Source organism: Protopterus annectens, chromosome 3.part1, assembly GCF_019279795.1.
Source record: "Protopterus annectens isolate FY-2018-M chromosome 3.part1, PAN1.0, whole genome shotgun sequence".
NCBI classification, from domain to species: Eukaryota; Metazoa; Chordata; order Ceratodontiformes; family Protopteridae; genus Protopterus; species Protopterus annectens.
The window spans coordinates 1,519,636,799-1,519,652,602 of record NC_056732.1 but is presented as its reverse complement, the minus strand read 5'-3'; the positions used below and the strand labels follow the sequence as shown (position 1 = coordinate 1,519,652,602).

Below are 15,804 nucleotides of genomic sequence, written 5' to 3'. Positions count from 1 at the left end.
TATCCATGAGCCAGTTGGCAACCCATCTCATAATGTAGGGGTTTATGTTCAAGCTGGTGAGCTTGTCTATAATACTAGAATGGGGAATGGTGTTGAAATCTTTTGCGAGGTCTAGGTAGGCTGTGTGGACATCCTTTCCCTCGTCTAATGCCTTGGTAACTGTCTCAAAGAAGTCCACCAGGTTTAGGAGGCATGATCTGCTCTTAACAAAACCAAACTGGGTAGGGTCCAGGGTTTGGAGGTTCCCAGTGTCTCTGTTAATGAGTTCCATGATGATGCGTTCCATAGCCTTGCAGACCAGGCTAGTCAGGCTTATAGGGCGATACTTCCCGGGGTCCGCTGTGGCTCCACCTTTGTGGAGCAGGATAACTGTTGCTGTGCGTCACTCTATGGGTATGTAGCCTGTAGAGAGGCTGAGTTTGAACAGTGTGTTTAGGTGAGGGGTTAGTTCATTTTGGAGCTCTTGTAAGACACAGCCTGGGACACCGTCCGGTCTCATTGAAGCTGTGTTTTTGGCTTTGGATAGGTCTGTTTTAACCTCTGCATCAGTGATTGACAGGGCCCTACATTCTTCTGGTATGCTTATGGGCCCTTTAGGGGGTGAGAGGGGGGTGAAGTTTTCATTAAACCTGTCTGCCAGAATGTTTGCAATATCAGTCAGTTCAGTGTATTTTGTGCCATTCTGCACTAACTGATCTGAGAGTTTCCACTTAGATTCTTGACACAGCTAAAGAACGCTTTGTGGTTATCATTGGAGTCATTGGCAATATTTCTTTCAAAACTAGCCTTGAATGATTTAATGAGGGATCATAGTTTCTTGCTGATACTGAACAGGGATGTCTTTCCTTCTTGGGAATTTACTCTTTTCTGTACTAGTTTCCTCCTTCTGTTGTATAGCTTGTTTATGGCAGGGGTCCACCAGACTGGTTTCCTTTTCATGGAGGAGTGAGTCTTGGTTTTACTTGGGATAGCATGATCCATGCATTCCTGCAGATGCTCATAGAGTGCCTTTGTAAAGGTTTCAGCAGCTTGGACAGCATTGTCCTTTAGCATGGGGGCTGTGATCCTTTCCACCTTGGTCTTAAGTAATGTGAAGTTTGCTTTTGAAAAGTTTTTCATGGTGGTTTTCTTGATTCGGGGTGGGGGCGGAATGTGGATATCCAGACTGATTAGTCTATGGTCTGATATAACCAGCGAGGGGTTGACCTCCGTTGTGGAACACTGGTCGCCCATGTTGGTGATGACCAGGTCCAATATGTTGTTCCCTCTGGTGGGGGTGTTGACCAGTTGACCCAGGGCATTCGAGTTTATAAATTCTAAAAAGCGTTGGGCAAGGGAGTTAGTACTTGAGTAGTTCTCCCAGTTTATGTTTGGGTAATTGAAATCACCCAGTATTAAGGTGTTTGGTAGGACCTTCATATTTCCCAGTGTCTCCAGAAATGTGGAATGGGGGTCCTGGGCCATGGTGGGTGATCTGTAGCAAGCTACAATTTGGATTGCAGTTTTTCCCATTGTTAGTTGCACATGGATGATCTCTGATGCATTGTGCTGCACCACTAACCTGGATGTGTGAGTATCCTTGATGAATATGGATACACCCCCGCCTTTTGTGTTTCAGTTCTGGTTCTGTGGCCAAAAGGTATGGTATGAGTTATAGCCTAGTAGTGCTGGGGTGCTCTCAGGAGCCTTAAACCAAGTTTCTGTTACTGCACAGATGTCGATGTTATCCATATGAGGAGTGCCTCGAGTGCGTGCATTTTGAGGTTTAGACTTCTGGCGTTGAGTAGCATTACCCTCAGTTTTTGGTTACTTGTGCTATTTATGGTGGTGGGTTTGTCTTTTGAGCCTTGCCTAAAAAAGGCACTATGGGGGCGGCAAGAGCCTTGGCCAGTATTCGAAAGCCTAAGGGTGACAGGTGCAAGCCACCTCTTGTGAAGCAACGTGGCTTGTCGAGCATGTCATCCCAGGCAGACAGATACTGGATCCCCTTTGAATGACACCAGAAACTTAGCCAATTGTTGAAATTGATCATTTTTTTCTTTATACTGTGGCATCATTCTTGGTGAGGGCCGGATGCTACTCAGGGTCAGGGTCATACTGGCCTGGGCTACATGATATATATATATATATATATATATATATATATATATATATATATATATATATATATATATGTGTGTGTGTGTGTGTGTGTGTGTCTGTAAAGCAATACATACCCCGCGCAAACGCACTTACAAATGCTTACTGGTGTTTATATATGCTTGACCTGCTTACTAGTGCCTTATTCATTAAGACACTAACACTTCATTCCAGTTAACTTTTAATTGACATTTTGCAGGTTATACAGCGGACAGATGTCACAATATGTTCATGTACAGATTACTGATGGTAAATGGTATGTGATACAGTGAGACGGTATGGGAATGTCTGTTCGTTAGGTGGTTGCTCTAACCAATACGCTATTGCTGTGCTGCTTCATTTGCATATATACCCATATACCCATGGCTCCTGGTTCCCCAAACACACACCCCAACGCCTCCCTAACACTGCAGTCATCCATTATCCAGTCAGATTCATGGTGTATCCACACCACTACACATTGGCCACTCCCTACTCCTATAGACCCATCCCATCTGTTGACTCACTCCACGTATCCTCAGAACTCCCAGATGTTTAGTCCACAAACATTGGTGACATGAGCGACCAAAAGAATATCATACGCAATTTTTGGGTTGTCCCACATGGGACACGCATGTGTTTGTGTCAAGATTAGATTCTATACTGCATTACATCCTTACTCCCGTTAACATGACACTACAATAAATTAATATGTATGACTATGTGGTAACGCACACGTTACACATGAGAGCCTACTTATGAACGTGTTCGGCGTATTTCTTTTACAAATAAACCAGTTTAGTAATTGGCATTGCCGTAGCAGGCAGATCACAGGAATGATTCCACATGTGGGAAAGTTATCACATTTGATTATTTTCAGCACAGCACTGACGTCGGACATTGTACACACTTCTGCGTTTTAGCAGTTTCGCTCCGTCCCTCTTCTGCACAACCTATTATTCTATCTACTGTCAAGGATTGTAAGGGCACATTCATGTTATTTATGTCTGCAAATGGAATGAATGTGTTACAGGGAATGTACTTCTGCATGTGTGTATGTATATATACTTATGATGAACTCGCTGACTTTCACGGGGCGGACCAATTAAAACCAGCCCATCCAACCCTGGCACGCCTGGCTCCATAATTTCATACCCATAGTTCCTCTACCCCACCCGTGTTCGAAATTCATACATACCATCCATTGTCCACTTGTTATCGCAGCCATGACACACCTCCACACATTGCCCTCTCCCGAGCGTTAGGGGCCCTACACGTATGTTGTCCCAACCCATGTATTCTCAGGCTCTCCCACCATTTAGTCCTTGAACATACCTGCACTTGCTTGTGTAATGGTCGAATGGAATCATCCTATCAATTTTTGGGTAGTCCCACCGGGGACTACCCTTTGTGTGTAAAGTAGACTTAGCAAATCAGCAATGGTACTCCCACTGGTAATATCCTGCCTGTGGTTTGAGTAGCAGTGCTTTGCTGACTCCTGCCCAGCTGGATATGACTTATGCTGACAGCACTATATAATACTGGGGTTGCTGTTTATTCCCTTCTCATTCCTTTTGTATGCTTTATTGTTATGTCATTCTTTCTTCATATAGATATATATATATATATATATATATATATATATATATATATATATATATATATATATATATATATATGTATATATATTATATATCTGTATATACTTATATGCATTTCAAATGCTGTGCTCTGCTTAGACCCGCGCATGTGCACTCAGACTTGCTTACCGGTACCTATATGTGTTTACTGCTGCTTATCTGTGCTTACACCTGCTTACTAGTACCTTATTCATTATGACAGTGCCACTTTGCTTGAATGATATTTAAGTTTAAATATCTCATGCGATACTCTTATGTTGGTTTTATGGCAAAACGACATTCATTCCACATGGAAAATGATATGTGCTATTGTTGAGCTTGAACCGTGAATGCCTGTTTGTTAGGCGGATGCTCTAAACACTACACTATTGACACTTACGTTGATTCCGCATGTTTTTCTTTATTTGAATAAATATGATGTGTAAGCTATGCTCGGCAGAGGGCAGTGACATGCAGACATGCTGCTCTTCGCTTACACCTTCGATATTGCAGCATTCGAATGTATAATAGTGACACAGGGACAGGGAATCTAATTGTGAAAGTTCTAGGGACAGGGCTCATCATTCTACGTGCTTGTGTGTTTACTACTTTGAGTGTATTTCACTGTTCATGGACACTCTTGTATGCTTAGCATACATTGTATCCACGGACACTGAATTACTGACTTACTATTATGGACGGGCTGTACTAGTAGGCATAGTAGGTTTTGCAAGTGTCGGGGCATGTTTACGCTTCCATTGAGCACTTGTACATGCCCCTGAACTCGCACACGTTTTCTGTGCACATTGAGGTTGCGGCAGCGTGCCCTCATACATATTCATATGGCACTGCTGCGCCGTCTGTAGTGAGGTCGCTTGGCGCAAGGCTAAAACCGTCCTTGCGCCGAGATTCTTGAATCCTAGGGACTGCCTTTCTCTTTAAACCACTGATAAGATATCTCTCTAAAAAATGATGTTTATGCCTATCTGGGTAATTTCTATTGTTGAAATCAATGAATGCTTTTTTTTTGGAGGCTCGGGCAAGATCTGCAGTTTTAGTCTGGCTGCCATATGAAAGAATTAAGATGACAACAAACAATAATAACACTGAATGACAGTCACAGAACTTATGTTTCACTTTGAGGTTATACTAGCTTGACATTATAGACCCTCAGAGCAAACAGCGGAGTGCATTTCTCTTGCCCCAAGCCAAGAACTCTGCTGACATATTTAACTTTTCACATTGCTTCAGTGTTAAGAAGTCATATGGCAACAACTACTGCCTATTTATAAAAATCACGTTGATGGTACTAAATAACTCCATGTAGATTTCAGCTGCTGCCAAAATAATTTCAGCTTCCAGGATGTGTCACTATATAGTTTTGGTAGAGCGTTGATTAGTTGCAACATATGGGCACAGCAAGCTCTGTTTGGAAGATTAAAATATCTAACACATCATAGAGGTATTGCTTCCCCAGTCTGTGACTATTAGAATGGAGAAAATTAATATGTTACAGGGCAGTACTTTAGGAAGCAGAAACTGTTTTTTCTACAAGTTTTGATAGGTAGTTACATTAAGCCAAAGAGTTAAGTATCCAGTTTCATGGTTGTATAGATGCACAACAGAGGCACATAATTTGTAACACAACAAAGAAAATATTTGTTCTTAGCTGTCATAGTGAAAAAGTAATTAAAGAACTTCATACTTTACAGGATGCAGTATTCAGTAACAAGTTCCAGTAGTACAGAGCTGAAGAGACTAAAATCACAACTAAAATTGAATGTATCATGCTTTTAGAATGTATTTGCTCTCATCTTAGTGTACATATTGATTACCGCAGGGCCTTTTCAGGTATCCGGCAGAGCATAAACAAACATGAGAGGACACAGTGTCAGCTTATGCAAAATCTTGGTTTATGATGTGGTAATTTTGCATCTGAAACTGATCTAGTGTGCTCTCCCCGGGGAGAGAAGGAGCTACTGTCATGTGTTACTATTCGTTACTTAGCAGTGCTAACTATACCTGGCCTGTATGCTGTTATGGTATACTTTAAACTTGTTGTGTTTGCAAATGCCACCACCCTAATTTGCTAGGCTGTGACATGAAAAACCTGCTTTGAATTCTGCTGCCAAATTTGATTTGAGTTGAAAAATAGTCCCCCTACATCTGGGAAGTGATGCACTGTGTAAAATAGGTTTGCAGAATATACAACACAGTACCAGAGTACATACAAGAGTAGCACATACTCTTCTTGGTTACTGTTCTATTCTTCCCATCTCCAGTTCCCTGGACTGGTATACTGTGTTCACCTGCACATGACTACATCTGGTTGCATATGGCTGTAGTGCGTGGAATATTCTACCTGTTTGTGATGTCGGATTTACCAATACTAGTCACTCGCTGCTGTAAATATCTCATCTGTGGCTGATTGCTTACCATGCTCCTGTATTGCATCCTTGCTATGACAACATCACACACTTCAGTGCATTACTTCTACTTTTCTGTACTGTATTTATTGCTGCAGCATCCAGCTCTTGCTGCTGATGTCTCAAGCACTGTATTGTGGCTCCCATGTTTATTTCACCTAATGTCTCCTGCAGTATGTTGCCTACTGTATTATCCATTATGTAGAATCTTGTGGCATCTTGCCTATTGTATCTGTAGCTGCCCCATTCTTGCCGAATGTTTTAACCAGCATGTCACCTCTTGATGACAGTTGTACCTATGCATTCTGCATTGTTTTTATGTGCCATCTGTGCTTGCTGGTCTGTTGTGGACTAGTAAATTGGTACTTCTCAGGATTCTAAATCACCACATTGTAATATTCCTTCCTGCTGCCCAAGTTCCCTTATACACATCTATAGCACATCTCTTGGCTGACTGTGCTACAATATCAGTGCCTCTGTTCATTTCATCCTTATAATACTGCAATGTATTAAGTGGTATTAGGCTATGCTGTATTGAGCAATACTGAGTAATACTTTATCGTATGGTATCAGATTGTACTGCATTGTGCTATATTGTGGAGATGCTTGGTTATGCACTAACTTGTAGCTAGTAGCATTGTCTCTCTATATGGTATACAGCTAATGCAGAGTTTAGTACCTACCTATGAACCTATCTTCATTAGCACTCTTCAAGAAAAATCTTGATGAGTATATGGGAAATAGGAATACACCCCGGGGATCACAATTGTGTCTCTGCTTGACAGTGGCACAGGAAAATAACTTTCTTGGGTGGCATAAGCCAGGGAACCTTGTTGGCTATGCTTACATAGGCTCTTGGGCCAATAGCCTAGTACCTACCTATGAACCTATGAACCTATATTATATTGTGTTGCACTGTTTTCAAAGGTTATCAAAATCCATAGCATTACATAATGTATGACATATGGCATTTCTAGATCAACAATTAGTCATCCGTCTGTCACTGCCCCATCTATTTCCAGCCTTTTAGCACTAGGCATCCTGATGCAGTATGTAAACTGTCACTGCTTACTGACAAACATTTGCTAAGTTCACATGTGAGAAATGCAAATAAATATAGACTATTCCATATTATCAGGGGAGCCAAGTGTCTATGAATATGACATGGTCATTGACCAAGTGGATTTGCATAACTTGGAATGCACCTCCCTCACACTATTATGATGAAGGACATGATGGAACTCTCTGAATATGACTGCAAGCCTGGAAATAAACTAGTCTTCAGCAGTATCTTACCATCTGAGATTGCTGTCATAATGGAAGCAAACGGTAATAATTGGCTTAGTTACTGGTATCAGTCTAAGGGGGAAATTTTGTGTCAGTCTACAGTGAGACTGAAGGCAGTCCCACCTATTTCACAAATTATTTCATAGGACTGATAGGAGTTTCAAGGCTGTTTCTAATGAACATGTGTGTCTTGCGAATACCTACCATCAGTCTATGTCGCATTTCTCAAGGAGGGAGAGGCTTGTTAGTCCCAGGGTCATTATAAGAGTATCCTTCCAGTCATGCAGTATATTTCTGAAAGAGGATATTTTACCATATTAATTAACCTGTAGAGGAAGTTTACTCCAGAGATGAGGCAGCATTGTGACAAATCTAAAGTCACAGTAAGAGAAGCACAGATCACTTCTCAGGATTATATAGGACACAGAGTACATGGACAGGGCTTCCAGTCTTTCCTGTTTACTAAGGTTCTTAAGACTGAAATGTTTTAGTTAGTCTGGTGCTTTTTCAGTTTTCTGATATGTCAGCAACTTGAGGTAAACTTATGTGGATAAATTACAGTGATATAGCACATATGTTTAAAGACTGCAAAAAACACTTGGCCTAGTACTAAGTAAGCCCTGTGGAACACCAAGCAGTACTGACACCTCTTCCCATATAAGAGATCCTTATCTTCAAGATAAGAGGATAGGGCATCTCTAATTGCAGCCTGAGTCAAGTTAAAGTCTGCCATCCTTCCTAGAAGAAGATGGTACCTGAATGTGTTTAAAGACTTGGATGATGCAAGGGACAATGCATGCCACCTTTCCAAAATTTAGGTGAGTATGCAGATAGTCTTTTAATTTAATTAAACTAGTAGATATGCCAGGCCCTCACCTGAAATATGCTTGAGAATATGAAACTATTTTTGATGTAGTCAGGAAATTGCAGTGGCTTTAGGGAGTACATTTTTCTAAGAATGTGAAAATGAGACAGACTAAGGCAGTTAGCAGACATTAACTGATTGTCCATATTTGTTAAAGGAGATTACATACGGCAGCTTTCCAGAGGTTGGTGCATGCCATTCAGTAATGGATGTTACCAGGACAGTAATGTCACAGCATCATTAGATCTATGGCTAATTATAAATGCAATGCCATTACTGTGTTCCTTTTAAAATCAACGTAAGTGCTGTAATACCAGGATTAGTGTGAATATGCTTTTCAAACACTTTACCAAGGGAGACAAACAGGCCTTGCCTTTTGGAAAGACAAATCAGTCCACTATGGTGAACATTTTTTTAAAAATGGTACAGTAATACTATAAGTGCTCTACACTGGGTGTGCCAAAGACAAATCTGTAAACATCACCATTGGGAACACAAAAAATGAAAGGTCCTCCCTAGAATTAGAGTCAAAGAGGCTTGCAATTTTTCACTTTTATTTTGCTTGTCTATTTTCTGGATTGAGGTAACCAATACTTCTTTGAATTATTCAGAAAGCGTACCTGAGCTAAGGAATGTGATAATGAGTGCAAGTGAATTAACAGTAGCCAAAATATGTAACTGAGTAACATTCTGTATGTTTATTTATATATCTGATGCCACAGTACTTCAATTTTCAGTTTTTTATAGATGTAAATAGCATTTAATTGTCTTTTCTGTTTTTGCCATTCTCTGGGTCACTTTGCCCATTCCCAGTTTAGTCACTTGTTCCTTTATGTCTCTCTATCTGTAGTGAGAGAGCACAGGTCCTTTATTAAAGAACAGGGTGAAGTTGTTATTAAGTTCCACTGGGGGTAAGTAAAGTGTATGTTGCAGTTATTGTGCTGTTGAGTAACATACCTCATACTCTCTGGAAGGATTTAGAATTATTGGGGATGCATTTTGTAACTTCTTCTGGCTTTTCCTGGTTAGGAGTCGCCACAGCAGATCACCTGTTTGCTCATGATTGGCAGTGAAGTTTACAGTGTCGAGTTTCCAGCCCCATGCCCAACCTTCCCCAGAAGGCACACACATGCACACACTCACACCTAGGGCCAATTTTAGAGTGCCCAATCCACCTACAGTATGTCTTTGGGATGTGGGAGGAAACTGGAGCACCTGGAGAAAACCCACGCGACCACATGGAGGACATGCAGACTCCACACAGAAGGCACCCCAGCCAAGGATTGAACCAGAGAACCTCTTGCTGTGAGGCGGCAATGCTAACCACTGCACCACCGTGGCCATAACTATCTTAAAATATTCTGCTTTGATAGTTTCAGTGTCAACATCACAGTGTTCCAGACATTGCTCTGTGCTAGATAATAGAGATCTGCTGATAATGTGTCCAAGCCTGGCTATTGAAGGTCATTATTCTTCTAAGGTATGTATACCTATTTTACATGCAAGAACATATATGTTATTATACCATTGAAAGTAGTGTAAAATATCTACACCTAATTCAGTGGAGGATGCATGTGAGAAGTGTACAGTTAAAAGAGAAAATTAATAAGGATGTTTTTATAGTTGGACTCACAGTGCTATTTTGTATTAAAGATGCTCATTACAAACCTGAGTGATTTTTATGCAACCTGAAGAAAATTGGACTAAAACACATACTCAGCACAGGGCTTCGGGCATCATGTGCATTAACAGCTCAGAACCTTAATCCTATCAGATAAATGCCTGGACAATGTTATTCAAAATAATTAAATTGAGATGCAGTCTACCCCTTAAAAAACTACCTGTTAGAGAAGTGGAATATTCGCTTTCTAGCAACTCTTACAAAACCAATGTTTAAAATTTCTCTGATTTTTGCCATTTGTCCCAACATTATTTTTAACTTTCTGCAGTTGTGCTAATTGAATGAGGTATGACTAAACTATGCTTCAAAACATCAATATGTATGAAAGAGACGTGTCCAAAGTAAGGCCAGCTATATGGAATCATCTCCCAATGGAAATAAAGAAGCAACAGATATTGAATAGTTTCAGTGTTGAACTGAACGAACAGACTCCTAAAGGTGCTATTTGTGCATGCTTCCATGATAATGGATAAAGCTAAATTATTCAGTCTGCATCAATATATACACTTGCATACGTACCTGTTCATGGTTTAGTTCCTGCAAACATATCTTGTTACATCTGTACATTTAATTTGTATCGATACTGTGTACAATTCCTGCATACTCATCCTTTTGAATCTGTCTACTTCCTTTGCATTGATACTATACATACTATGTATTCTTTTTGCTCTTCAGAGCCTAGATCATGGTTGAAAAGGATCAAATGAACAGCCCACTCACCCAGTCATCAAACAACAGTAAATAAATATCTCAGCTCCAAATTTGCATGCTCTTGGATATCTGTGATGCAAGTGCATGACAGCCCTGTAGCCTTACTTACCTATGTTGTTTAAATACAAATAAAGGGTGAATGATCTGCATGTGTTATATGGTGGTAGATTAAACTTTTATTATACCTGTAATGGTCCCCTGGCTGACTTGGGTCCAAACAGCAATGACTTATCATGAGCCAACCCAATGTCCTGGTTTGAAATTTCAAACTTCTACTATTGTTTTGTCAGTTTGCACTTAAGTAAATATATACCAGATCTGGGGATTATAATATGTAATAAAGGGTATTGTGGTGTCTTTGCCCCTTCAACCATCATTATTATGCATGACAGTTTTGTCATACTCCTACAGATATATATATATATATATATATATATATATATATATATATATATACACACACACACACACACACACACACACACACACACACACACACACACACACACACACACACACACACACACACACACACACAAGTTAATGAAGCAGAATTGGTGACTTGTAATTTCATATCCGACCTGTTTGATATGATTATACAAAATAGTTTCTGTTCAGTGAGAATATGTCAGACCACTAAATACATATCAGTGTTATCTTGTGGAATACAAAACTTTGTGTAATTAACTCTACCTGTAAGCAATATAATTTGTCACTGTATTATGAAGCATCTTGTTAGTTACTATGCTAAGAAACTGAATTTTGCTGCACTCCATTTGAAAATATTCTTGTAATTAAACCTTTCTCTTTAAGTCATTCAAGAAGATGAACAATAACTTAGGGCTTTAACTACCTGTATAACACAAATAAAAGTGAATGTTATGTCATTTAAAATAAATATATAACATTGCTGTTTTTTTTTCCAGGTGGCAAGAGAGATGCAGCCATCTGTGATATGGATTGGAGATGCAGAGAAAATCTTCTACAAGAAGGTACCAAGGGAGGAAAAAGAGGTAAGATTGTTCAGTGTGCAAATCTTATTTGACTTGTAAATACAGCACATTTCAAGCAGATACTGAGAGAGAATACAGCTAAAGTAGTTGAATGCCATATATCACAAGTTATAGACTGTAAATTTAAATCTTAGTTACAAATGTTACCATGCAGATACAAACACAATTATAGTCCGTCTCTCCATAAAAGATCAGTTTACTCTGCTGTCGTTGTTCATGTCAGAAAAGAGCAAAGATGCAAAAGCATTTATAAGTGGACTAGTTCTATGACTAGCCCATTGGTGCAGGGATTCAAAGTACTGTCTGTTACTGCCAGCATCACAGGTCCAGCTAGCAGCTAGAGTGCCAGCCAAGGACTGAACATGGAGTGGTCTAAGACCTGTTTTCCTTCCTGTGGGAAGGTGTGGATTTCAGTGACTAGATGCAATATTACAGCAGAAGGCATGAGTCCAACAGTAGGGTCAGCAAGTGCAACAGATGCATCTAACTTATGATGAAAGGTAACCTTTTCTGCAGTAATCTAGTATAGTGTGTAGCCTGCAAAGTATAGTGAGTCATGCCTGCTACTAGATGAGACATTGTACATCAAAAGGCAAGAGACACTTTCAGACTAACAAAACAATAAAAATCTCTAATGTACATAATATCAGACATTCGACTGTTACCCACTTCTGTACAGGAGAGCTTTACATGCGAATAATTAATCAACAGATAGTTGAAATTGGTAAGAATGTTGGGGTCTTTAGTCAGTTGAAATAAATAAAACATAAGCCAAAAATGAAAATCATGGTATCACTTTTATGCAAAGTTACATTCACAGGCATGTAAAGACATATTTAACTATAGATTGCATCAGATCTTGGCAGAAGAGTTGGAGCTAAGACTTTTCCCTAGTTTGCCAGCTTCCTGTTCTTGATTTGGTTCTGATAACCCATTAGGACATTTCAAAAGAGGAAGCACCATGGTCCTCCATTTTAGCCCCCAGTGTTGAAAATGTAAGTATGCAGGAGCACACCTCACTGAAGAAGGTGAGTAAATGATCTGTTCTGCATTCCTGGGTTGTCTGTGAGAAACCTTATTCAGTTCTTTACTTCAATATGTGCATTTTATTTCTTTAGACTGATTAGAATTATATCACATCAGTATCATCAGAAGGTCAGTTTCCTTCAGATTTGTTATGCCTAGAGACAGGTTCATAGGTTCATAGGTTGGTACTAGGCTATCAGCCCTAGGGCCTATACAAGCCTAGCCATAACAATTCCCTGGCTATTTCTTCCCACACTATTTACTTCCCTGGACCCCTGTCTACCAGGATGACTGACGTGATCCCTGGGGTGAATTTCCTTTCTCCCATCCAATCATCAAGGTTCCTTTTGAAGAGGGCCAAAGAGGCACTCTGCTTGACATGTATGGGCAATCTATTCCAGAGTCTGGGGAGTCTCTGGGTCAGGAACCTATCCCTCCAGCATGTTTTGTTTATTGTGATGACAAGGTTTAGATCCCTGGAGCATGTGGCTCTGAGGGATTGGGATTTCTTTAAGTGTAGCATGTCCAACAGCTCTGAGTTTGACATGGCCTTGTATGTTAAGCAGAGATCGCCTTCTGAGTAGACGATATGCGACAGAGTATAGCTGGAGTTTTTTAAGGCGGTCAACAAAGAGCATCTGCTTTAGGCCTGTGATTCTTTTAGTGAGGTATTTTTGCGGCCTTTCCAGTTGTTGCAGATGTCTTGAGAGGTACATACCAAACGGGGTGTTGTATTCTATAATGGGTCTAATGAGGGATGAGTACAGTGGGACAATGACCTCATTTTTTCTGGATGAAAAGCCCTTAGTGATGAGGTGTGCCACATAGAAGGATTTCCTGACTGTTGTGGTGTTGTGGTTATCAAAGGTGAGACCACTGTCCACCTGTGTCCCTAAATCTCTTATCACACTTTCGGTGTTTAATGTACTGCCACCTATATGGTAATTCATGGGTACATGTTTTTTCCCAAAGGGGATAACTATACATTTCTTGGCATTGAGCTTGAGCCCATGGCTCTGGCACCAAGCATCTGTTTCTGTAAGGCACTTTTGTGGAGTATCCACATCATTTCGGGATTCAATAATGGCTCCCAGTTTGCAGTCATCTGCGAACTTTGTTAGCCAGAGTCCCTTAGTGTTGGCCAGTACTTCACAGAAGTAGATTCCAAACAAGAGCGGTCCCAGGACTGAATCCTGAGGTACTCCACTTGTCACTTGTCTGGAGCTGGATTTGGAGTCTGCTACTTTTGCAGTGTTGGTTCTATCAGTAAGCCAGTTAGCTATCCATTGGGTGATGTAGGGATTAATGCCCAGCTTAGTAAGTTTATCTATGATTCCAGAGTGGGGAATGGTGTCAAATGCCTTGGCAAGGTCTAGATAGGCTGTGTGAACCACCTTACCCTTGTCCATGGCTCTGGAGACTGATTCGAAGAAGTCATTCAGGTTCAGGAGACAAAATCGTCCCTTCACGAACCCAATCTGGGTGGGGTCCAGTGTTTGAAGGTTGCCAATGTCTTTGTTTATAAGTTCCATGATAATACGCTCCATGGCCTTGCAGATAAGGCTCATCAGACTGATGGGACAGTAGTTTCCTGGATCCAAGGTGGATCCCCCCTTGTGGAGTGGGATAACTGTAGCTCTGCGCCACTCAGTGGGCATGAAACCTGAGGTGAGGCTATGATTAAACATGACACATAGGTGAGGTGCCAGTTCATATTGTAGTTCATGTAGTACACAGCCCGGGATGTCATCTGGTCCCATGGATGCTGTATTTAATTATACAATCTGCTATGCATTTAACAATTGCAACATTTTATGGTCAACTTTCTCCTTATGCTATCGTTCTAAAGAGTAACCTTGACAACGCAATGTATATGACAGGAATTTTATTTTTGATATTCAACGATTAATTTGATTAAGTATCAGTATGTAATTTATTCTGCAACTCTGTATATTCAAGGAACATGTCTTGCATTTTCTAGTCTTAGACAGTCCAGGATGTTTCCTATTTATTAAATGGATATAGTATGGATTGGAAGTGACCATTATGTAGTAACCATTTCAGTCACAGCCAGCTGATTCAATGTAGCTATCAAACTTTATTGCTTTCTGTGAGGCCTTTTTCCAATAATGCTCAAGGATGGGGAGATACCCCAACATCATCTGACAGAATACAACAAACTGCAAAATCACACATAAGTAAAGAATCTATTGACACACTGCTTTAAGTTTGAAAAGACAGGCTAAGGATATATGTGTGTTAAGACCTGCCGAACTTGCTGCATTCAAAAAAGTTGCCAATACAATTCTCTTTTTTCCAGCATCAGTGACCATGGCCCTCCTGTTGCACTGCATGCAAATTTTTCTGTCCTTGATTTTCCTGGATATGTTTAAATAAAGCATCTGTGACTTTTTTGTTCTTTATTTCATAGACATGTTTATAAATTCTGTCTTTAAGTTTATGTTCCTTCTTTCCTATATAAAAACCCTGGCACGTTTGACATGTTTGTTCCTGCTGCCCAGATGGTAACATTAGACGAACAATTTATTGTTGAATGCACGGTTTTAAAATAAGTGTTTAAGAAAACGGGTTTATCTGGAGCATTTTTTGAATAATGTAATGTATGAGGTGAAACTTAAAGCATTGTGTAGATAGGTTCTTTACATATGCACATATATTTCTGTTCATGGATTATTTTTGCTCTGCCTCAACTGCCCAGGTTTCTGTACCATATAGTATTGGTTGTACAACTGTTTTGTACACCATACCTTTCAACTTTTTTGGCATTCTTTTGTCACACACTACCCCTAACACTCTGTCCCAGTTAAATTTATCCCCTCTTTTTCTAGCTTTGACCTCCTCATTCAGGCTTCTCTTCTCCTCAATCACTCCTCCCAGACACCTGAACTGTTAACTTGTTACACTGTTTTTCCTTTTATCTCAGGTTCTCAGCTTCTTCAGATTTCCTCCATTTGGTGTCATTACAACTGTCTTATCTGTGCTCTGTCTTCTTCCATGTGCCTTCAGTTTCCCATTCCATTCCTCTATCATCTGCTGA

General features: G+C 40.2%; 1 protein-coding gene across 1 annotated transcript in view; it reads left to right on the top strand.

Moving 5' to 3' along the window:
• The window catches only part of IQCA1L (IQ motif containing with AAA domain 1 like), a 1,829,164-nt gene that overhangs the window by 1,489,733 nt on the left and 323,627 nt on the right, over positions 1-15,804 (top strand). Inside the window, exon 16 of the mRNA XM_044067599.1 lies at positions 11,634-11,720. Within this exon, the coding sequence (XP_043923534.1) occupies positions 11,634-11,720 (87 nt within the window). The remainder of the gene's footprint in view (positions 1-11,633; positions 11,721-15,804) is intronic.